Genomic DNA, 24,701 nt, shown 5'->3' with positions numbered 1-24,701 from the left:
TCAAATTTAATTTAAAATTATAATAACCTACATAGAAATGTATTATTGTATTAATTTCAGGGACTCCAATCAAAAACTGAAAACTAACAAGATTTCAATCAAAGAACGTTGATAAATAAGGACCGCATCCAAAGTTACCCTTAATATAATTAAGGAGCTCATTCAGATTTGAATGATTTTTAGTAGATATGATATGGAAGACTTAAACGATAAATGAATCGGATCATTGATATACATTATGGAGTGAGCCCCATAAAATCTTGTGTCAAAAGTTTTGTAAAAATGTGTTGTCATACATCGGCACTCCATAATTAAATTGTACAATACTCAAAAATGATAATCACAATACAACCCTACAAACACTGGGCTCATGCGACGTCCTAAAAAAATCAAATTTGTATGATATGGACCCAAATGGAGGCCCAATAGCCATATAGCAAGACCCAAACATAAAAGCCCAATAGCGAATAAGGGCTTTTGGAGTAATAAATGAAAGTAACTATATAAACAGATGAGATTCGTCTTCTCCACTAGAAAACCCTACACCTCGGCCGCAGCTGCTGCTCTTCGTCTACAGGTACTTCTTCCAAACTCCCTCCTTTTACCGCCATCTGTGAAATCTAGAGCAGGTTTCTAACCAGATACCTCCATTGACGAAGCTTAAACGAGTTCGATTTGTACTTAAAGACTCTGGGATTTCGCATAATTTTTTGGTTAATTATATTTCTAGATTTTGTCTCGTTTGTTATGAGTTTTTTTTTTCTTTTCTTGTTTCTGTTCGTATTGGTTAAATTTGTTCTTATTTTTTGTTTCTACGAAATGTTTATTAGGTAGGATTGTTTCCCGCAGAGCTTGGAGCAATGGCCCCCGCTAAAGGTACCTCCTTTCTCATACAACCTATACATACATACATATATATATATATATATATATTGTATAATACCAAGAAATTGGAAAAAAAATTGAATTACTGGGTTTTAATTGCTGTGTTTGTGTAGTCGATTGCATTGTGAAAAATGGTTATTGGAAAAAATGAATTGATGGGTTTTAATTGCTGTATTTGATGTAGTCGATTACTTTGACAAAATAGGTTTTTGGGGAAAACGTATTGTTTGGTTTAACGTATTTGATTCATGTGATTACTGATTGCTAAACTCATTTTCGGATGCCACTAATACTCATTTCACTGCTTTTCTAGTTTGTCTGGTTTAACTTTGGTAGCTAATACACTAGTGTGTATGTTTGTTTTCGATGCGTGTTTAAGTAGAGTGAGGTTCGCAAACCTGCGTCATAGTTAGATGACGTGTTATTTTCCATGTTTTGAATTTTCATTTTGATCTGAGGTACTATCATACATAATGTGTGGTGTTGTCCTGTGGAACTCGCGGAATATGATTTATCCGTTTATGTGTTAATTTTTATTGCTGACAAGAATGGCGTAAGATTAATTGAATTTTTGCTTTTTTAAATCGTAGTTAAATGACATGTTAGTTTCCATGATTATGCTATTTAACCTCAATTGTTATTCGTTTGCCTCTTGCAGTTGCAAGCACGAAGAAAAGTGATCCCAAGGCCCAAGCCTTGAAGACTGCCAAGGCTGTGAAATCAGGCCCTGCTTTTAAGAAGAAGGCCAAGAAGATCAGGACATCCGTCACATTCCACAGGCCAAGGACATTGAAGAAGGAAAGGAACCCCAAGTATCCCCGCATCAGTGCAACACCAAGGAACAAATTGGACCATTACCAAATTCTCAAGTATCCATTGACCACTGAGTCTGCAATGAAAAAGATTGAGGACAACAACACCCTTGTTTTCATTGTTGACATCCGAGCGGACAAGAAGAAGATCAAGGATGCAGTGAAGAAGATGTACGACATTCAGACCAAGAAAGTGAACACCTTGATCAGGTAGAATGGTAGATGTTATGGATTTATACTCGTTTTTGTGTGCGTATCTTTGTAATCAATGTTTCTGTTTGCGTATCAGTGTTATAGTAAGTTCATAAACAAATTTTCTTGCTGGAACCAACAAGTTTACATTCCTTAGTTAATTGAGGATTTCGTGAAGCTTTATCTAACGTATGACCTGTGTTGTGCAGGCCTGATGGAACGAAGAAGGCTTACGTCAGGTTGACACCGGACTATGATGCGTTGGATGTTGCCAACAAGATCGGGATCATTTAAGTTCAAGCTGTATCATCTTTTTATTTGGTTCCAAGCGATTCCATTGTGGCTATGACAGTTTTGTTAGTAGTTGCACTGTATCAGTACTCCTGCATTAGTTTGGTTTTCTTTAATTTGTATTGGGAGCTATATTTGCATTTTATGGCAATGCGATGCGTTTAAAATTTAGTTTTTACAATGTGCCATTGGTACAATACAGCCTTTTATCGTATGCTTTATTTGCTCTCTTGTTTTGCAACCTCTAACTTGGGAGTCATTTAGGCCATCTTCATTCGAAGGTTGGTCAGGTGGCTCATTTTAGCCTTATGGCCTGGCCCTCTTAGATATTAATATTTTAATAAACTATAAAATGTCATATTTCTTACCATCTCCAATTGAAGGTCAAATGATCATAGGATTTGTTTTAGCCTTGTCACAAAATACGTCTCCAACTGAGGTCTAAAAGGCCAAACATAATTTATTATTTAAATTTAAAAACTATAACTTAAATTTAATAAATACAAGTAAAATTTAAAAAATACAACTTATATATTTCAAGTCAAATATGAGGGTTTAGAAACCAAACATGCTTATAAAAACCACATCCCAACGTAGCTTTGAACAAATCACCTTTGGACCTACGATTAAATATTATTTAAAAATGTTGGCCCAAAAAAAATTCAAATATAACAGCTAGCTGACGTCACGTTGACTTCAACTAGCCGTTGCATTCAAATTTCTAACCCGACCCAGGACTGGCTGGCGGGGTTGGGCCAGTCAATTGGCCGTTTGGCCCTTTTTGGTCCAGTGAGGCCCACAAGCCCTTTGGCCTAGCCCTCAGTTGTAGACGATTTTTGGGCCATGTTCAGCCTTCTGGCCATCTGGACCCTTCGGTTGGAAATGGCCTTAGCTCTCGAGACTTGACGCGGCGGGATTTAACAAGGAAAATCGAACATATTTACCTCCTTAGAAAACAACTAGCAAGTCGTAGAGCACAAGGAAAATAGAGAGAAAACTCATGTTTATTCAATAATAGTAAAAAATATTACTAACTTACGGCCAAAATGACTTATTTATAATGTAACTTAATCGTAGGAATCCAAATAAGAAAGGAAGTAAACAAATATCAAAATTGCACAAAATAATAAAATCCCGTTTATTTAAATTAAACGCTAGAATTTGGCCAAATTCTGAGCGGGCTTATTAATAACAAGTCTTGGGCCAAATTTAGACTGCGCTTGTTATATAACAAGTCTTGTAGATATCGTAGTTCTCTTTGAATCTATATATTAAGAGCTCAAAATTAACATGTCAAACCAAAATTACGTTAATCTAGACAACACGAAAAGTCCACAACATTTACTTTTGGGATTTTGCATCAACAAATAATCGATTAACCTTTGAATTTCCAATTCTCCATTCACTTTTCCTTATTGAAAGTCGCTTCCTCATTTTAATTTTGTTGCATGTAAATCAACCCAATTTTTTTCCTACATAAGCGGATTTCTTTCTTGATCAATAGCAGGAGTGACTCAAATTTGGAACGCTTTCAACATTGGAAAGAATGGTAGCACTAGACGAATTGCTGGTTGGTACATTAACAGAAATTTCATATCTGAATGAATATATTTCTTCAGAAGAAAAAATGATCTTTCCACTCTCCTACACTCTCAAAGTACAAAATTAAAGGAAAATTTGATTTTGGCCTCATATCAGTATATAGTTTGCAAACTGCAACCCAACGTGAGCCGTTCCTCAATCAAATTGTTAATCGAAGACTTTGAAAAGCTTGAAGGAATCGACGATGGTGTGTAACTTGTCCTTCATCTTTTCCCACCTCCTCTCGTTAGCCCCCGTCGTCAACGTGTAGAAGTTGCCTGCATTGCAAGGCAAGTCATAACCAGAAAGACAAAATACTGATACCTGCTATCGAGCTATGAAGTAAACTACGAAGCATTACACAGGTTTCGTTTCCTTACCATTGCCGATAGCTACTGTACTGAGAGCATGGCGAGTATAGTTTGGAGCCTTAGCAAGGAACTCAAATGTGTAATATGTTTTCCCATCGATGTCGTGCTGCACCATAGATACAAAAGCAACAAATCAACATGAAGCACATATCACAGCAGATTCAATTCCATATAAGGTAGCTAGTGCATCTGCATTGCTGTTTTATGCAACAACGATGGATGAACTTCAGCAGCTTTATCACAAAGAATGCCTTGCGATAATACTGAATGCCTAGGTAGGACGTTGAATCATTGATTTGCAGTTTTGTCGTTGTTTAACATATGTATTATCAGTAAACTACTGAAAGCACGGAGAAGTTGAACCGAGTACCTAAATGCTAGACACACCAAAAAATCACATGGAACAAACCTCTACTGCCTCAATCAGCTTTGTTTTCTGGGTAGGAGGAGCCAGAACCTTCTTGATCAAAGTTTCAGCCACCTGCTGCGGTGGCCCGAATTCTTTGATATCTTGCTTGACGGTTGGGAACAGTGTCACACTCGCAGTCTCCAATGGCTCAATGACATCCTTGAATACCTTGTCTTGACCTTCGATGGTTACTTCCTGTGCACTCCCCAGACGAAAGAACCATCAAAAATTTGGCCACAACAGCAAAGGGTCAAGCACACAGTCCCGACACTGATGAAACGCAGAAAACTCTCACCTGCCATCCAAAAGGGTAGACAAATTCGTATCCATCTTTCTTGTCGGTGACAGGAATAAATCCCTTTTTATTTTCTGCAGCAACTGAGCCATATCAAAGGTGTTCTTTTAGGATATCAGTCAAAATTAATCAGCAACTCACTTAACATAATTGGCATTGTTGCTACTTAAAAACTGTCTAGAATTCAACGACATTTAGAAAGCGTAGTACTACAAAGCTAAACTTAAAAGGAAAAGCACTGAACAATCGACATTGTTATAATTCCTTACACGATACAGAATGTTGGCTGGTTAGAAGAACCCAAGAAGCAACTGTTCCTGCTGCTAGCACTTGGCGTCTCCCGGATCTATCTGCCAAAGATAAACACCAAATTAGATGGAAAATGAAAAGGAAACATGATGGAGCGGTACAACGTCCCACTACTAAGCAATATTACTAATCACAGATTGTCATTATCAGTGACTAGCATCTTACCACCTACTAACACAACATGCGGGAAGTTTTGTCACGAAAGGTCTCGGTTTCATTAGGGATGAAACCATTTATTATTATTGTAATTTAGTTTGGCAATTTTTCGACGTGGGATTCATGTATAAAGTGCTAAAAATCTCTCTTTTCTAGTTTCTACTATGACCTCAATTGGGTTTTTTTATTTTTATCAAAAAGACCGAAAATTGATGGCTGGTTACAAATTTACGAAGGGGCAGTAAAACGTAACAATGCGGATTGAATTCCACAAATAAAAGTAGAAAGCAAGAAAGGACCTTGAGAAGGAGAGCATGTAGAAGTTGCTGAAGCCTGCTCTGCTCTTACCGAAAAAGAATTACTTTTTCTACAGCAATGGAATGTGCTTTGCCCGTGTAGCTGATTGCCACAAACCCAACAGTTACCCAGGTGAAAAAAAAAAGAAAGTAAATTCAAACAAGGCATTGAATTTCAGAGAGTTACAGCAGAAAAAGGGGAGGGAGAGAGAGAGTGTGTGTGTGTACCTTGGTGAAGGAGTTAAGGACAGGGGTCCTGTGGAGGGAGGGTGAGTTCTGCAGGGTCGCCATTGTTGGTGGTTTTGTTGAAAGTGAGTGAAGCAGGAAGAAAAATGGACTCGGTGTGTGCGTGTGTGGAGTCTTGTGGCGATCACCTTATCTATTTCCTTCCATTTTTTGGACGACTTATCCGTTATACTTGTTATAGGACACACCTTGCATTGGTTAGGCATTTTCTTGCCACGTCAAAAAGAGGAAGAAAATCCTTATTGGCCGAAAAACTTAAGTTCGACAGTTTAATCATGTGACTAGTTAAGACTCACCAATGAAAATTTGTGTTCATTGGTGATTATACCTATATGAAGTTGAACGATACTCAAATATAATGAGCTCAATTTTTTTATGGGGAGTCTGATCAAGTACGTTGCGAGACTGACCTACTCAAGTTTTACTTATTTGTTTGAGAGGGAAAAGTTAAGTAGGGCAATTAACTTCACTTGGTCTGACTATGCTGCTCTTGCCTTTAGCAACATAACTTATTATTGGATAGTTGCACAAGCATGATCACGTAACGCTCATACTAACAGTTATCTTTTGCTACAGATAACATAAAAAATGAACAATTGAGGTTTCAATCAGTATATAATATATGGCTCGTGTTTAACTCAAGTGGAGATGGAGGATAGGAAAATGAGTTGAAAAATTAAAACAGTGAAATGGTTCAAAATTCTTTCCAAACGAGAAATTCTTGAATGGAGTTATCATACTTATAAAGGATGAAACCAATACTTAAGGAGTTGCACTAACTTGTGGATGTGCTGTTGCATACAACAACTGTACCTTAGAATTTGACTTGAAAAACCCCCAATTAAGTCTAAATATTACCTTCTTCTTTTTCTTGTGAAAAATGCCATGTTAGCGATGGCCATAGCTAGTGTTTTGATCGAACATAATAAAACATTCATATTACCCCCTGAAAGAAATAGAACTTTTAAAGGAATTATTTTGATTCAACCATCGTTTTTTGACTTGCCTAGTTGAATTGTATATTTTGAATATCAACTAATCACATAATATCCCCACAGTTATTTTTATCTCTTTTTAATAAATTCAAACATTTAATTTTAAATTTTTTAAAATGTAATTCTTTTGAGATATAGTCATGTCCAAGCTTGTTAGGATAAAAAACGTTGGGTTTATACATTCTTTTTAGTCTCAACTCTAGGAATAATTTTTTTCGCTATCTTTTTTCGAGAACTGCCTAAAGTTCCAATTAAAAATGTGATATGATTTGTCATTATCTTAGTTGAAGTGAAATACGAATTTCAATTTCTCTAACTTAATAAGTTGGGTGTGTGATAATTTGTAAAATACATATGCTTGTGAAAAGTAAGATAAGTCGAGTTCGACCTAATCTTATTTTTGTTAATTTACCCTCACACCTATCTCAAAACTATCTTCTCCTCACTTAATATCACGTAACAAACGAGTCCGAACTAATCTCATTTTTACTAATAGTCTAACACAATCTCACTTAACAAACGGAGCCTTATGTTATGTAGTGTGGGTCGTGATAAGTGAACCACGTGGTTTCCTGTGGGAGCTTGGAACAAGTATCATTGCTCTCTTCTTTAATGGAAGTTCTTGGCCATGTACATCATGTCCATCTTTTTTCCTTTATCTTCAACAAAAAGTTTCCCTTTTCATTGTCACACGATCGCAGTAGATTCCAATAATATTCGACTTCTTATCAAGTTTAAATATGGTTTCTTGATTAGTCAATAACATTATATAAACTTGCGAGAAGGATGATTTAAAGTTAATATTAATAATATTAGATGTCACTTGGCATGACGATTACGTAACCAAATTATTATATCTGATCAATTAAGTGACTTAGTCTAAAGTAACTACTGAGTGTAAATATAGCGTTATACTAAATAAAATATTAATACTACATATTTGTAAGGACTCATTTGAGTGTGTTTTTAAAATGATTAAAAACGGTTTTAAAGAAAATAATTTTGGGTTTTAAGAGCACTTAAAATGCTTCTTGCGAAAAGCAGCAATTATGTGCTTGTGCTTCTTGTAAGAAGCACTTCAAGTGTATTTTTTTAGTATTTACTTACATTTTTACAACGAATTAATTTTAAAACATTTTCTATAAAAATATTCTTATTCATTTTAAAAATATCTTCAAGCAAACCCTAATTTGCGCCTACCTTCTCAAAAGAAATTAGGAGGATTAAAAATTTTGTACAAAGTTGTCGTTGTCATGGTTGTTGTTTGCTTGTATTTTTGTAGATTAGGATAGGTTGATGTGATGTGAAGTTAGATTGCTTAATTTTAATCAAACTCCATTAAGTGACAATTACAGCAAAAAGTCTTTATATAATGTTTTCGTATGATTCAGTATGCACAAAAACTATTTCTTTTCTTTTATCATGATTGCGCTCCATACACACTAAGCAGACATAATTGAATTCTAAATTATACCAACGAAAAGTAAACGAATGGTAATAAAATGCTTACTTGAAAAGGTAGTTTGATTTGATTAACCTAAATTAAGGTGACACAAGCAACTTAAATTAATTTAATCGAGTGCTGCACAACGAGGATTACAATCCAAGGGTAGTTTGATTAGCTACCCGAAATCATAACAAATAAATACATTTTTTGTTTTCTTCTTTAAAAAAGAGGACTAGTTTACGGAGGACAATAAAAACTAACAGAGACGTTTCAACTTTTTTCGATTCATCAGCGTCAAGAATATACTTAAGACGTGTCGTGTGGAATACAGGGCTAAAATTCATCCCCAAGCACTGAACCACCCTAAATATACTTAATTACGGTAGCTTTGACAATTTTTTTTTCTTTATTCAAGAAAAGTACTATATTTCATTCATTAAAAAAAGAGAACTGTTATTAGCACTTCAAAAATCTCATTCTACACTCCTCACGAGTGAATTTTTCTTTCTAATTATATAAAGTTTGGAGTGCCAAATGAGATTTTTTGAGTGCTAATAACAACTCCCTAAAAAAATAACAAATACATATCGTGAATAACTCGACCCCCAAAGAGTCCTTGCAAACTAGAGCTAAAAATATTACAATAAAACATCACTAATCTAAAAGTAATGAGTAGACTTCAAGCACTCGTCCGAGCTCATCGAGGATCAAAAGATTACACATATCAATAAAACAGTTAAACCTCGTGTTACAATCTCAAACCATATATTGAGACAAGGAGTACAATGCCCATGGGTTGACCGCATCAGATAATCACCGCCACGATTGCAGAACACCTAGCGAAGGAGATCTAGCAAATAAAAAAGCTCCACCCTTCACACATAGATCCAAAAGAGATGGCATGCCAAAACAAAAAAAATAAAATCAAGCAACTCTCGTATAGAGAACAATCAAACTAGCAACTCTCTTAAAGAGAGAAATCAAAACCAAATTTGAAGACAATTCATGGAAATTATTAGATAGAAACAAAATAAAAGAATAAAATCATGTTGCCACTCCACATCCTTCGAACATCCCATATCACCGCACTGCCTAAACCCATAGTTTCGTTCTGGCTATACCCAATCTCGACGCAATCGGACATCTTCCATGGCTTCCAGCTTCAACCTTATATTGAGGATGATAACCAGATCCAAACCTTGTGTTTATTGTGTGAGTGGGCCAAAAGACTACGATCATAACGACTACAACGTTTCACGGCCACAATTCTACATCAAAAAAGTAAACGAAAAGGGAGAGAGAAGAGACCAATAATGATTTTCAAGAAGATTGTCGCCGACCCCAAAGCCAAATAGGGCCGGCGACAGAATTTTTTTACAACCGTTAATGTTAGTAAAAATCACTTTAATACTCAAATTAAATACCTTTGCCGATAACTGTTAAGTTCAAAAAATAACAATCAAGCGCATAAGGGTGACGGGAGGAGAAGAACCATGAATTGAGGAAGGGGCGAGATGAGGCAATGGGGTGTGAGGATGATCGAGAAGAGGAAGGAGGAAGGGAGAGAGACTAGAAAATCTGGAAAATTATGAAAGAAAGTTGCTAAAACAATGTAACCCTTTTAAGTTGTCAATGAGATATTCCCCCCAAACCGTTTCTTTTCTTTGCACGAGGACACAAAACAAAGAAATAATAGAAACTAAAATCAAATGAAAAAAAGGAGAATAACAGCTTGGCAATAATCATTGCAACAATTAATTAACAAATGGTACCACCTAAGAAAGCACATGAAAAAACAATTGAGAAAAAACAGATGGAATGGACTGTCACAAAAAAAGCAAGCTCATCCCTTTCCAATTTTTCTCAATCATGTTTTTTTTTCTCTTCATTTCAGCCCCACTCCTCACACGCCCAATAAATTATAACGAATTCACTGTTATTGTAATGTTATATGTTCTTATAACATGTGAAAAATGATTTTACATTGTGCGTTATTAAACAAAACAAAGACGTTATGACATCCATAAACTCCCAAAAAAACCCAAAAAAGTTTTAATATATTTCAATTCCAATTAAATATTAACGAAAAACCAAACATATAACCGAAGCAGACACGTGTCACTCTCCCGCATCGCAACCCGAAGGACTCCAGCGTAACTTCCACCACCCACACACAGCTGTTCACACATTTACCAACACCATCATTCCGCCTCGAAATTACCAAACTACCCCCAAAAGAGCCCCATCCAGGTGCGCATGCCATCATCGCCGGCGTTTGACCGTTACCCCCTCCAAATTACAGAAATACAAAATCGAAAGATTTATGCTTTCATTTGCCGCATTATCCCTTTTATTTTTGAATTTTAATTTAATTTTGGGGTTTTTTTTTTTGGCGGGTTTGGGAGTCAATACCTTCTTCCTTGTTTGTCTTTCTCCGCCTTGTTTGACCCAGTCGCCAAACCATCGACGATCCTTGAGGAATCGTCCCCTTCCTCTTTCGTCTTCTTCCTCCATCTCTTTCCCTTTCTGATTTTCCGAAAAGCAGAAGCAGAATCGCGAAAGCAATCGAAAATTGCAGAGAAGCCAAAAGCGTCGAGATTTTTCCTCTAAATTTAGTGGATCTGTGCTAAATTTAGAGCGAGAGAAAAAATAGGTGAAATTAGGTTTAGGGTTTTGGGGAGTGAGGAGAGAGGGTAGGAGGAGCGAGGGAGCCGTAATTTCGCCGGCTCCGCCAAGATGATGATAAATCGGGGGCTGTTCGGGTGGTCCCCGCCCCACATACAGCCCTTGACGCCGGTCTCAGAGGTGTCGGAGCCGCCAGAGTCGCCTTCGCCGTATATGGAGCAGAGTATCGACGCGTCGGCTCAGCCGATGGAGCTGGAGGAGGAGATGGAGGAGCAGGAGGAGATGGAGCCGCCGCCAGCTGCCGTGCCCTTCTCGAGGCTGTTCACCTGCGCTGACCGGCTCGATTGGGTTCTGATGACTGTTGGGTCGCTCGCCGCGGCGGCTCACGGGACAGCTCTGGTGGTGTACTTGCACTACTTCGGTAAGATTATTCATGTACTCTGGGTCAAGCGTGACCACAAGGGCGAGCCGCCGCAAATGAACGAGGAGCAGTTCCAGAAGTTTATGGATGTGAGTTATCTCGGTTTCTCAAAACCCCATATTTTTTGTTTTTGGTTTAGTTGATGAAGTAAAAGAATTTAACTTGGGTTATTGGGTTATATTTCTGATAGAGTAAGCTGAAATTGATGTTTTAGTGTGAGATAGAGTATTCAAAATTATTTTTTCGGGTTCAAATAGCATTCAATTCAATTTTGTAGGTAAAGTTTTGTTTTTTGGTTAGCTTAAGCTGGACATGGCCTGCTTCAAGTGTAGGATTAGTATATGAAACTAATTGTTTCAGTTTTATAGTGGCTGGATGGTGTTCGGGTTGCCATACATGGAGAAAATTTGAATTCTTTAGTAATTTGTTTTATTGTCCTTTTTAGTTTGAGCATTAGGGATCACAATGTCATAGTGAATCGCTACTTGGTAGGGAGTTTAATCGATTGTGCTTTAACAAGTTTCCCTTACTACAATCACCGGCTTACCAAAATGTTGTCACCGAGAATTTCCGTTTTCTGCTTATTTTTCCTCATGGAACTTACAGTCTACAATCTATCGGTTAAATTCTTCTTTAACTAGCTCCTAAGTAATTGAAACAAGTTTGTGTATAAATCATGATTGTAGATAATGAAAGTTCTGCTTAGATTTCAATCCTGTTAATATGATAAGAAACGAGGTTATTTAGTAGTTCAGCTGAAGTCATCTCAAAGGATGTGAGATCACATCTGAGGGGCATAGGTTTATCCATTACTTGTTTTACTACTGACAGACGTTGATGCGCTAGAGAGTTAATAAACTGCATTATTAAGAATAGATTGATGCTGAGAAAAAGTATGTACTTGTTTGTTTCTGATGTTTTTGCATTATTTAAATGTATATATTATACGAGAGATGTGGGAAAGGGGGATTTGAAATTGGGACCTCGGGTGCAGAGGTGAATGTTAATTGAGTTACAAGCCCCTTGCGAAAAGTATATATTTGAAATAAAATTCTCTCTTTTGCATTAAGAATTGGTTGAGGCTTTTGTTTTTCTGTTTTTTCTCCTTGTGTCTATAGAACCAAAGGCCCTTTTTTTTTTCTTTTTCTGACGCATTTTTGTTTTCGCATTATACTGTCTTTTTAATCAGTATCTATAACTGAAATAGAAGTTGAACGTATGAGAATTTATTCCATAACTGATTTATTTGTCTGCCTGCAGCTTTCTTTGTCCATCGTTTATATTGCCGCTGGTGTTTTTGCTGCTGGTTGGATTGGTAAAGTTCATTAGCAGAACTACTCTTTATCACATTTCTGTGCTTCCGGTAGACGATCCTTTGCATACATTGGTACTAACTTGTTTTATGTGTAATAGAGGTCTCATGCTGGATTCTGACAGGAGAACGCCAGACTGCTGTCATCAGGTCAAAATATGTTCAAGTATTACTTAACCAGGATATGAGTTTTTTTGATACCTATGGGAACAACGGGGACATTGTGAGCCAAGTATTGAGTGATGTGTTGCTCATTCAGTCTGCTCTTAGTGAAAAAGTATGACTAAAGCTAATCTATTTCCTCATTCGCATCCACCCTTCAAACACACACATACAACTTCTTTTCCTGTGACAAATAAAAGTGGCCTTCCTAATTTGATCCCTTGGTGCTTGTGTCTTGTCTAATCTTTTCATTTTTCTCTGAAAATGCAGGTTGGAAATTATATTCATAACATGGCTACATTTTTCAGTGGTCTCATTATTGGATTCATCAACTGTTGGCAGATTGCGGCTATAACATTAGCCACTGGTCCTTTTATTGTGGCTGCTGGAGGAATATCAAATATATTTCTTCATAGGCTTGCTGAGAATATTCAAGATGCATATGCTGAAGCAGCTAGCATTGCTGAACAGGTTTGTTATCATTTTATGCTAAAGATAAAATCTTGCCTTAAACCCCATGGGATTAAAGAGAATTCTTTCTGTTCTATGTCATAATATCATATATTTATGACTAATATTGACAGAAGCTGTTTCTTTATCTTCTTGGTCCCGCTGAGTCTTGATTTCTGGCAGTTGTCATTTTATTGAAGTGGTTTATGCCATTTTTTGTTTAAATGTCCTTACTTCTCAACTTATGCAGGCAGTATCTCACATTAGGACGTTATATGCATTTACAAATGAAACATTGGCCAAGTATTCGTATGCTACATCACTGCAAGCAACTCTAAGATATGGCATATTGATAAGTCTTGTGCAAGGACTTGGACTTGGATTCACTTATGGCCTTGCCATTTGTTCTTGTGCCCTGCAACTGTGGGTTGGAAGGTTCCTGGTTACTAGTCGTGAAGCTCATGGTGGTGAAATTATAACAGCCCTTTTTGCTGTAATATTAAGTGGCCTGTAAGCATCTTCTTTTTCTTTTCTTTTTTTTCTAATAATTTTTTTTTGGAGATCATGCATGCCATTTATTCCTTTTACTTGTGTATTAATTCAAACCTGTACAGTGGGCTGAATCAAGCGGCAACAAACTTCTACTCATTTGACCAAGGTCGAATTGCTGCTTATAGACTTTTTGAGATGATAAGTCGATCATCCTCTACTGTTAATCACGAGGGAAGTGCCCTAGTGACTGTACAAGGAAATATTGAGTTTCGAAATGTATATTTCAGTTATCTATCTCGTCCTGAGATCCCCATATTGAGTGGTTTTTACCTCACTGTACCTGCTAAGAAAGCTGTAGCACTCGTTGGCAGAAATGGTTCAGGAAAGAGCAGTATTATCCCCCTCATGGAGCGGTTTTATGATCCAACTTTAGGTATGGGAGTCAGATTTCGCTTTCATGCTTTGTGTTAGCTTTCTCATTTAAGGTTGTACTGAAATCTGTAGCAAGAATTTCTGCTTGCTGATTCTAATGGTTTTTCCATTTTGTGGTGCAGGAGAAGTTCTTTTGGATGGAGAAAATATCAAAAACCTGAGACTGGAGTGGCTAAGAAGTCAGATAGGGCTAGTCACACAGGAGCCTGCTTTGCTGAGTTTAAGTATAAGAGACAATATTGCTTATGGGCGGGATGCTACAATGGACCAAATTCAAGAAGCTGCTAAAATAGCGCATGCGCATACATTTATTACCTCACTTGAGGGAGGATATGATACACAGGTGAATCATGGAAGGAAAAATTAGACATGGAAATATCTATTTATTATGTTGTTAATGGATTTTTCTGCTGTTCGGTTTTTGAAGATCCTTCTTTTCCTTCTATGTATCTCAGGTGGGAAGAGCAGGCTTAGCATTGACGGAAGAGCAAAAAATAAAACTTTCAATTGCCAGAGCAGTACTTCTGAACCCCTCAATTCTTTTGCTTGATGAGGTTACTGGTGGACTTGATTTTGAAGCTGAAAAAGCCGTTCAAGAAGCTCTAGATGTCCTTATGTTGGGGCGTTCAACTATAATTATAGCTCGGCGGCTTAGTCTTATAAGGAATGCTGATTACATAGCTGTGATGGAGGAAGGCCAACTAGTTGAAATGGGTACCCATGATGAGTTATTAAACCTGGATGGCCTCTATGCGGAGCTTCTCAAAAATGAAGAAGCTGCAAAACTTCCTAGGAGGTATGGTACAAGAGCAGCTGTTCTTTCTTTGACTTAGTTTAGGATTGTCCATGGTTATCATGGCAGTATCCGTACAGGGGTGTATGCAGCTACAGAATAGTCTCTATTTTGAAATAGAATTTCATTTTTCTCCTTGACAAGTTTCACTTTATGGTTCTGTTCATGCAGGATGCCAGTGAGCTACAAGGAAACTGCCACTTTCCAAATTGAAAAGGATTCTTCGGCAAGTAATAGCTTCCAAGAACCATCATCTCCGAAAATGATGAAATCACCCTCCCTTCAGAGAACTACTGGCATGTTCCGGATGGGTGATAACACTTTTAACTCACAGGAGTCACCAAAAGCTAATAGCCCACCAGCAGAAGTGTTGGAAAATGGTCAGGCCTTGGATTCAGAAGATAAGGAACCATCAATAAAAAGGCAGGATAGTTTTGAAATGAGACTACCAGAGTTACCCAAGATTGATGTCCAATCTGCTAATCACCAAACGTCAAATGGTTCGGACCCTGAATCCCCTGTTTCACCCCTTCTGACATCTGATCCGAAAAATGAGCGGTCCCATTCACAAACCTTTAGCCGCCCCCATAGTCATTCAGATGACTTTCCCATGAAAGCGAATCAAGCAAAATGTAGAAATTATAAGAAGGCACCATCATTTTGGAGGCTTGCACAACTTAGTTTTGCTGAATGGCTGTATGCTGTGTTAGGAAGCATTGGTGCTGCTATCTTTGGTTCTTTCAATCCGCTTCTTGCTTATGTAATCGCACTGATAGTAACAGCATACTACAGAGTTGATGAAGGTCGTCACTTGAGACAGGAAGTAGACAAATGGTGCTTGATCATTGCTTGTATGGGTATAGTGACTGTCGTTGCCAATTTCTTGCAGCATTTCTACTTTGGTATAATGGGTGAGAAAATGACTGAACGAGTTCGTAGAATGATGTTTTCAGGTGCTTGACTCTTTTAATATTATTCTAGTTTTCTTGATATTGAATTGTAATGTGCCGGCATGTTATCTTACATTTTGCAATGTTGTGACAGCAATGCTACGAAATGAAGCAGGATGGTTTGATGAAGAGGAAAACAGTGCTGATACCTTATCCATGCGCTTGGCCAATGATGCCACATTTGTACGAGCTGCTTTCAGCAATCGGCTGTCAATATTTATACAGGATAGTGCTGCTGTTGTTGTTGCTCTTCTTATTGGGGTGCTGCTACAATGGCGATTAGCACTTGTGGCTTTGGCAACCCTACCAGTTCTCACTATTTCTGCCACCGCACAGGTTTTCATCCTGTCTTGCTCTATAATGCTGAAATGTTTCTACTAGAACCATAGTTGTGATCCAATTTTCTGATTAATTTGGGGATGACATTCAGAGTTAGAAGTATAGTTTTCTGTTTCTTATAATAATAGAGTTTCGCTCTCTGGTAGAACAAGTTTGCCCTTTGGTTCTCCAAATGTGAAAGTCAAAACTGGCAGTACCAATGTGTTCGTGTGCACAAATTGATATAGGGAAATCAATTCAAACTTTTCTTTTGCAAATTCCAGTTATGAATTTTCAGTGCTACCGTTACTGCCTCAGGCAAGGGAACTGATGCAAGGTGAAATCCTGTAATAAGGTTTGATTACGGATATTGTACCATCTACATATGGTGGATTTGAAACTAAATTTTAATCATCTTCAGGGCATCTCCTAAAAACTAATACTAAGTGGTGATATGTTGGCTTCTCTTTTAACAAATGACCTTGTATGCTGAAGTATAGGTACAAATCTAGGTATATATAGATATAGTTCGTGCTTGTTTGATGGTGTTGTCTGATTGGGTCCTCGAGCTTATGTCCTGCTATTTCGGCTCCTGTATATTCTTTCATTTGTCCAAGTTATCTACTATCTTTGATCTATGGTACTCGTCTTTGTTTTTTTTTATTTAATGAAGAACCACTGTTGGGTTTTTTACCCAGAAAAATCTTATATCATTCAATTTGAATATTGCAGAAATTATGGCTTGCTGGTTTTTCAAGGGGAATTCAGGAGATGCACAGGAAGGCATCTTTGGTTCTCGAGGATGCAGTTAGAAACATTTACACTGTTGTAGCATTCTGTGCTGGTAATAAGGTAATGGAGCTCTACAGGTTGCAACTAAAGAAAATATTCAAGCAGAGTTTCTTTCATGGAATGGCCATTGGCTTTGCATTTGGCTTTTCACAGTTCCTTCTTTTCGCCTGCAATGCCCTTCTCCTCTGGTACACTGCACGCTCTGTGAAAAAAAAGCATATGGATCTACCTACTGCTCTCAAGGAGTATATGGTTTTCTCTTTTGCTACATTTGCACTTGTAGAGCCTTTTGGGTTGGCTCCTTACATCCTGAAGCGCCGAAAATCTCTCATTTCAGTTTTTGAAATCATAGATCGAGTGCCAAAGATTGAGCCAGATGAAAACTCAGCGATGAAACCACCTAATGTTTATGGAAGCCTTGAGTTGAAAAATGTTGACTTCTGTTATCCAACTCGCCCAGAACTGTTGGTACTGAGCAATTTCAGTCTCAAAGTAAATGGGGGGCAAACTGTAGCTGTGGTGGGAGTTTCAGGGTCAGGAAAGAGCACTATAATTTCTTTGATTGAGAGATTTTATGATCCAGTTGCTGGTCAAGTCTTACTGGATAGTCGAGATCTGAAAGTTTATAATTTGAGATGGTTGAGGAACCACCTCGGTCTTGTTCAGCAGGAACCCATTATATTCTCGACAACCATTCGGGAAAATATTATATATGCAAGGCACAATGCTAGTGAGGCTGAGATGAAAGAGGCAGCCAGAATAGCAAATGCTCACCATTTCATCAGCAGCTTGCCGCATGGTTATGATACGCATGTGGGGATGAGAGGTGTTGACTTGACCCCGGGACAGAAACAGAGAATTGCAATAGCACGCGTCGTGCTAAAGAATGCCCCCATCTTACTATTGGATGAAGCAAGCTCGTCCATTGAATCCGAATCTAGTCGAGTGGTGCAGGAGGCTCTTGATACATTAATCATGGGGAACAAAACAACCATTTTGATAGCCCATAGAGCTGCAATGATGAGGCATGTCGATAACATTGTAGTTCTCAACGGAGGGAGAATTGTGGAAGAAGGGTCCCATGATAATCTAATATCAAAGAATGGCCTCTATGTCCGTTTGATGCAACCACACTTTGGCAAGAGTTTGCGTCAGCGTCGCCTCGTTTAGGTTGAGGCCATTGATTGTTGAGAATTCACGTTTGGTTCACCTGTACAGTTCTCATTCTCTCGTTCTGGATTGCTGGAGATATATGCAACCAATAATGGCGTCATCGTAGAATATCCGTTGGTGGGATTCCAGAGTGGACAGGGTCTGAGAATGAGAATCGGAGTGTTTATAACGGAATGAGGCACGGAATGCAGAGGCGGATTCGTAGTCATTGTTCAAATCTAGGCTTCTAGGAATAGGATTTTTCGTTGCTGTTTGGTTGGTTGTTTGAGGATTTTCTGTACATTCTGGCCTAAGTCTCCAATGGTATATTGATTGGTATCAAATCAAGGTCTCTACTGAAGAAAAAGGGGAAGGGGGGGGGGGGGGGGGGGTGGTTTCCCCTAGATTTTAGTTAATTTACTTGACACTCACTCTTTGTTGTAACTTTTGTGAATATATAGATAATTTGTTGTTGCTATTCATTTTTCCCTGCTTGTTTACACAATTTGAAGATACGTGCCGAAAAATTCACGTTAACGGAAAGGATAGTGCTTCAGACACTCGTTTTCTTCTTCTGCACTCCCTCACTTTAGGTGTTCGTCGGTACTCGTTGATTGCAAATGGACATAAAAAATTTAGCAATATATACTTCTTACACTGTCATTGGAGATTGCTTGCTCCATGACATTGGATTTCAGATGTCAAGCATTCTGAAAGAGTCTGCTACCACTTTAAGCTGGTTGCGGTATCTTTTCCACCGTCTTTCGTTTGCTCCGACAATCAGGGTGTAGTATCTCCCTGTGGATAAGACATCGGGATGGGAATCCGATCTAGATTGACAATCAAACAACACAGTTGAGACGGTGGATACTTACCGTTTCCAATAGCTATGGTTGCGAATGAAGTGGTAGCGAAGTTTGGAGATTCAAGTCCAAACTCAATGGTGTAATAATTTTTCCCATCGATGTTTTTCTGCATTCAATACATACCCAACCATCAAGTGTTTAAGAGTTGGATAATGCAAGAGTTCTTGTATATAAAGAGCATGTATGGACAGATTAAAACCTCCTCGACGCCAAATATAGTTGCATACTGGTTTGGTGCAGCAAGTTTATGCCTCACCAGATCGGTAACAACCTGCTCAGAACGAAAAATTGTAAGACCCGCGATAAAGAGATAGATACAGGGTTTTGCAAGACTGGTGATATGACGGATTTTCTCGCTTTACCTGTTCCATTGGACCCAAATCATGGATGTCAGTTTTATTTGTGGGTATAAATCTCACTCTAACATTATGCAGCTGCATGTATCTGTCCTTGAATGCAGAGTCATGTGCTCTAAACTCAAAGTCCTGAGATATGGAGGAATACAGAAATCATTTCAACTGAAAAACATTTTCTTTTCTTTTCTGTATGAGAAAATTTAGGGTTCTTACCCTCCAATCGTTGGGGTAGTAGTATGAATACCCATCTACTTTGTCGACGAAAGCTCGAAACTTTTCCGGTATTTCTTCAGATTGAAGAAAATTAGTTTGGGGAAAGAGAGAAAAAAACAATTTATAACTCAAGGAATATGAGTTCATACAAGTTTATATGATACCTTGAGCAAAGAGGGAATTTGCATGAAGTAGACTTGTGGTTAGTGCCCCAAGTCCTAAAAGTAGAGGCCTTCTCTTGCAATGGCCTAAATTTTCATGAAAGCATAAGATTTTGTTCAGGTTTAGCCCAATGGTGAACTTGAGTAAGAGTAGGCTAGGTTCAGGGTTCGTAACCCTTAAATATAACAAAAATATATATAAATCATGCCTAACCAATCATTAATTCTGATGGAAGAAAATATAATAGGTATTAACCCGAAAACATTCACGGATTAACACAAACACAACTTGTTTCTAATGGGTCATTAGGATTCCGGTCCACCAGTTATCAACATAACCGGTTAAGCCTTATCCCAAAAACTTTCGTGCGTGTTCACGTTGTGTTATCGGCTTGTGCATGATTTTGTTACGTCTAATTCAATACAGAGAAAGAAAAGAAAAAGGTCAAATCTGAAAAAGCTCAACGTAGGAGAAAAATTTAGGAAAATGCAGAGAGCAAACATACTCATAAATTTGAACCAAAATATAGAGGCTGAAATCATCCAAAGAAGCATTTTTGTGAACCACAAGTAGTGAAAGAAATCAATGTGTGCGCCTATCAAAACATGCAAACATTAACAGAAATTTATACATGTAATAATAACCGAGTACTGACCGAGTGCATTACTATTCTAAAATTTATACAACCGGCCACACTTGGTGGATAAGGCTTTGTTGTTGTTGTATTAATAATTGAGTATTGAGAGTTTGAAGAAAAAACTGAGATGGGTAATCTTACTTTCTTCAATGGAGGCCGACTCTCCTGAGCAAGTGATGGATTTGCATGAAAAATGAGCCGAGGTAGCTCGTGGCAACTCATTGCAGTAAAACTAGAGCAGAATCAAATACATGTATGAGTTAGTAACAATTTTTTTTTTTCATTTTCGATTCAATAAAATATCCCTCGTACCATCGAGATTTTTACCTTGTCGGGTATGGCAGTAGAAACCCAGCAGCTCAATGAGAGGGATGATGAAATTGCCATGCTTGAATATTTATCAGAACTCAGAAGTGGCTTTAGGTACTGATATTAAAAGTAAAGAGTGGATGGTGGAGACTCGAAGCGTGGAGTTTGGCCTCTTGATTGGGGATGAGTGGGCCAGAGAGCTATTACACGTGAGAGGCACGTGAATGAAAAAGGAATAAGAGATTTTCTGAAATCTAATTTAGCCAGCACTACACTCAATTCCAAAACTCACACTATATCGGAAAGCAAATATGACAGCTGATGACATGCTTAATCTTAGTTATTTTGATCATTCATATTATATAATATCAAGAATAATGAATTAATATATGTATTTTTAATGTTTTAATCGCAACTCTTGATCTTAAATACGTAATGCTTGGCTGTTGAAAGAAGAGTAGCAAGTACTGCTGAAAAACAAATTGAAAATAGACACGTGTCCATTTGTTTGGAGTGAAGTTGGTTCACGTTTCTAATTCTTTAATTATTGGCCACGTGTTCATTTATGATTGAAGACTTGTTCATTTCAGCAGGACTTACTACTTTTCTTTCAGTAGTCAAACATTATTCTTAAATGTAACAAAGACGAAACTAACTATACTTGTTTGTATTTTGTACTCAATAACGGAAGTTCCGAAAAATTGTTGGTGCCGAGATTGTCACCTTGGAATAATTCAGCTGCATTCATCAATGGAATAGAGGTTGTTTCTGTGCCTAGTGGGGAATTTCCTAGCACCAAAGTAACCGTTCCTCTCGGGGAACATCCAAACGTAGCTTTTGAGACAGCGTATCGTATAAACATGGGAGGACGTGGAAGCCAGATCATGCTTTTCTTCTCAACGCTGCAGCGGCACGAAGCATCGGTGCTGATCCCGGATCCATCAAGTACCCTGATGGAGTTTCGGTCGACAGTGCACTGTGCACCCATTTGGGTTTATGCCACAGCTCAAGGAATGGCAGATGCAAAGGTCAGCAATCAGAAGTTCAACTTATCATGGGCATTCGAAGTCGAAAAGGACATCAGTTATCTGATCAGATTGCACTTTTGCGACATTGTGACGTTTGATCTTCAATGTGTATATCAACTAACAATCTGCTTTAGACTCTTTTGACATCTCAAGCAGGACAAAGAAATTATCAGCAGCTTATTCGTAGATTTCGTGACGAATGTATCCGTGGACGAAAATCGGATTTTGGTTCAAGTTGGTCCTCCTATGCTGAGGGATCTCCCTTCCAATGCAATTTTGAATGGATTGGAGATTATGAAAATCAGCAATCACAGGGACAGCCTTGATGGGACCTTCCAGCGAATAACAATGCAGATTTGAAATCCCCGGGCAGGCAGAAAAAGTGGATGCTGCTGTCAATTTGTGCTTCTTCAGCAGGATTTGTAGTTTTGGTACTCATCTCAGTTGCTTTCTTTTTGTACAGGCGGCGAATCCATCAGAGGAAGCTAAGGCCTCACTGCTCGCCCTGGCTGTCCTTTCCTAGCCAGTGGGGAATTTCAATTCAAAAGTTTCCGTTGGCAGTTATGATTATTCCACAGCAAACTCTTGTTTGCGCCGCATTTTAGCTTTTGCGGAGATTCGTGAAGCAACCAAGAATTTTGACAAGAGCTTGGTCTTGGGAATAGGGGGATTTGGCATGCACAAGGCAGTGCTAGAAAATGGAAATGTGTTTGCAGTGAAGTGTGGAAACCCGCGTTCCCAACAAGGCCCTACCGAATTCAGGACAGAAATCGACATGCTGTCAAAGCTCAGGCACAGACATTTGGCTTCTCTCATAGGCTACTGTGAAGAACTGAACGAAATGATCCTTGTTTACGAGTACATGGTCAAGGGTCCTCTGCAAAAGCACTTGTATGGTTCGAATCTTCTTCTGCTTACTTGGAAACAAAGGCTTGAAATCTGCATTGGAGCTGCAAAAGGGCTGGCATTACCTTCACGATGGAGTAGCAGATAGCATAATTCATCATGACGTGAAAACAACAAACATGCTTCTTGATGAATGCCTCACCGCGAAAGTGGCTGATTTTGGATTGTCAAATTTAGGTCCTGCTTTGTATCTATCACATGTAAGCACTGCAGTGAAGGGGAGCTTTGGATATCTTGATCTGGATTACTATCGCTGGCAGTAGCTAACGGTGAAGTTAGATGTGTACTCTCTCTGAGTAGTTTTACTAGAGGTCTTATGTGCTAGGCCACCTATAAACCCTGCCCTCCCTCGAGAGCAAGTTAACATAGCAGAATGGGCAATGAGTTGGCAAAAGAAAGGAAGATTAGAGAAAATTATAGACCCCCGTCTTCAAGGATATGTGAATCTTGAATCCTTGTGAAAATTCGGAGAACAGCTGAGAAGTGTTTGGCTGAATATGGAGATGAAAGGCCAACAATGGTGATGTTTTGTGGAATCTGGAGTACTCTCTTCAACTGCAAGAGGCTTCTACACAGAGCTTTTCGTTCAAAAACAGTACGAATTACATTCCGGATATGCCAGAATGGCTTCCGGAAATTCGAAATGGCAATGGTAGTGGTGGTGAGGGCATTAGTGATGAAGAATCTGATGCGACTTCAAGCGCAGTCTTTTCAGAGTTATTGGATCCAAGAGGGAGAGAGGAGCTGATTCATCACACATACTTTAACTTACTACACCAATATATTGTTTCTTCTTTATTCTTAATTTCACAACTTGTATTGTGGTTCCAAGATCAAGGTGCAAAGGAAATTTGAAGATCAAACGGTCCTTTTTCTTGGGAAATTTCACACTTCCAATTCAAACTTCATGCAGGCGATCATACTGATGAGTTCCAATTCGTGCATGTAATATTTAACGTTGTCACTTGACATACTTGTTCACTTACTCTTTTTGTATTTTTTTTGAGAGAAACGATAGTAGTAGATTGATTTTAAGGCCCAAAGAAATCCAAAAAGAACGGTACAAGTGGATTACATAACATCCTCCATAAGGAGGTCAATAGTGAAACTAGGAGCATGGACAAGCCATTCGAAATGACTGCCAATATTTAGACTGAACCTAGCTATCCTATGAGCAACAGTGTTGGCTTGACAGCGAGCAGAAAGATCTTCAGTGATTGCGGCAAACAAACTCTTTGAATCTTCAATAATATGCCCGAATGGAGATACGTTGGTTGACGAATCATTAAGAGCAGCCACAATCTGAAGGGAGTCACCTTCCATAATAAAATTCCGAAAGCCCCTTGACGCCGCCCAAACCACGCACTCACGAGCTCCCAAAGCTTCCGCCATCAGTGGAGAAGAGACGTCCTGCCAATTCCAGCAGCGAGCCTCAACAAATTTCCGAATTCATCCCTAGCCATGATGCCAGCACCTCCCACTAGAAGTCCCGGTTCCAGGCTCCAATTTAATTTGAGACAACCAGACGGTGGTAAAGACCATTTGCAAGGACCAGGATCCATGGAGTGGGATTGACTTGGACAAGCTTGCACGCGCAAGTATTCCTACCACCAAGCAATCGAGCGAGCAACCATAAGATCCTTGGAATCACAAGTGTCCTTCCATAGCATGTGATCACATACTTTATATTACTTATTCATTTACTTATTATGTGAAAATATAACCCATGTGATCACGTATTTTATAATACGTGAGCTTTCAGTGTTATTATCTTTCATCTCAAATGACAAAACATGTTAGAAAATCAATGCTGGTGAGATCTTTAGAAGATGTGGTGATCGAGCTGAAATACGAGTTCATCTTGGTATAAAGAGGTCGCAACTTTAAAAAATTTTAGAGACACTGTACACACTAGAAAATCCTAACAAGTTTAGGAAAAAAATAAAAAAATAAAAAAAAGAAATAACGAAAATTCAACAAGTACTTTATGGAAATGCAAAGTCTTTAAGCTCCTTTAAAAGTGACACACCCCGACCAGAG

General features: G+C 38.3%; 4 protein-coding genes and 1 pseudogene across 5 annotated transcripts; 3 read left to right on the top strand and 2 right to left on the bottom strand.

The window, feature by feature from the left end:
* Positions 1–451: 451 nt before the first annotated feature.
* LOC137720062 (large ribosomal subunit protein uL23) lies at positions 452–2,361 on the top strand. The gene is made up of 4 exons (XM_068459068.2): positions 452–577; positions 831–876; positions 1,544–1,907; positions 2,099–2,361. The coding sequence occupies exons 1-4, from the start codon at positions 512–514 to the stop codon at positions 2,181–2,183; spliced, it is 561 nt and encodes a 186-aa protein (XP_068315169.2). The 5' UTR covers positions 452–511; the 3' UTR covers positions 2,184–2,361.
* Positions 2,362–3,717: 1,356 nt separating this feature from the next.
* Positions 3,718–5,996, bottom strand: LOC137721385 (psbP-like protein 1, chloroplastic). The gene is made up of 7 exons (XM_068460479.2): positions 5,826–5,996; positions 5,601–5,700; positions 5,106–5,186; positions 4,837–4,919; positions 4,542–4,736; positions 4,142–4,238; positions 3,718–4,039 (listed from the first exon to the last, which is right to left on the bottom strand). Exons 1-7 carry the CDS (start codon positions 5,886–5,888, stop codon positions 3,930–3,932), a joined length of 729 nt encoding a protein of 242 aa, XP_068316580.2. The 5' UTR covers positions 5,889–5,996; the 3' UTR covers positions 3,718–3,929.
* Positions 5,997–10,464: 4,468 nt separating this feature from the next.
* LOC137719648 (ABC transporter B family member 20) lies at positions 10,465–18,666 on the top strand. Of its 2 annotated transcripts, none has more exons than XM_068458681.2 (11): positions 10,465–11,420; positions 12,592–12,646; positions 12,745–12,920; positions 13,076–13,276; positions 13,506–13,765; positions 13,870–14,180; positions 14,302–14,522; positions 14,635–14,975; positions 15,144–15,925; positions 16,017–16,258; positions 16,973–18,666. In XM_068458681.2, exons 1-11 carry the CDS (start codon positions 11,022–11,024, stop codon positions 18,200–18,202), a joined length of 4,218 nt encoding a protein of 1,405 aa, XP_068314782.2. In that variant the 5' UTR covers positions 10,465–11,021; the 3' UTR covers positions 18,203–18,666. The 2 variants fall into 2 exon arrangements, with proteins under 2 accessions (XP_068314782.2, XP_068314783.2); XM_068458682.2 differs by having other exon boundaries at positions 10,618–11,420; positions 12,769–12,920.
* A 132-nt stretch (positions 18,667–18,798) lies between these two features.
* Positions 18,799–20,887, bottom strand: LOC137719649 (photosynthetic NDH subunit of lumenal location 1, chloroplastic). The gene is made up of 8 exons (XM_068458684.2): positions 20,746–20,887; positions 20,560–20,650; positions 19,784–19,867; positions 19,620–19,693; positions 19,413–19,535; positions 19,250–19,321; positions 19,060–19,156; positions 18,799–18,982 (listed from the first exon to the last, which is right to left on the bottom strand). The coding sequence occupies exons 1-8, from the start codon at positions 20,803–20,805 to the stop codon at positions 18,879–18,881; spliced, it is 705 nt and encodes a 234-aa protein (XP_068314785.1). The 5' UTR covers positions 20,806–20,887; the 3' UTR covers positions 18,799–18,878.
* On the top strand, positions 20,868–23,516 carry LOC137719712 (receptor-like protein kinase THESEUS 1 pseudogene; annotated as a pseudogene).
* Positions 23,517–24,701: the final 1,185 nt, after the last annotated feature.

This window comes from Pyrus communis, chromosome 1 (assembly GCF_041283825.1).
Source record: "Pyrus communis isolate YQ-2024b chromosome 1, ASM4128382v1, whole genome shotgun sequence".
Classification (NCBI taxonomy): domain Eukaryota; kingdom Viridiplantae; phylum Streptophyta; class Magnoliopsida; order Rosales; family Rosaceae; genus Pyrus; species Pyrus communis.
The sequence above is the reverse complement of the archived record's forward strand: the minus strand, read 5'-3'. Positions and strand labels throughout refer to the sequence as shown.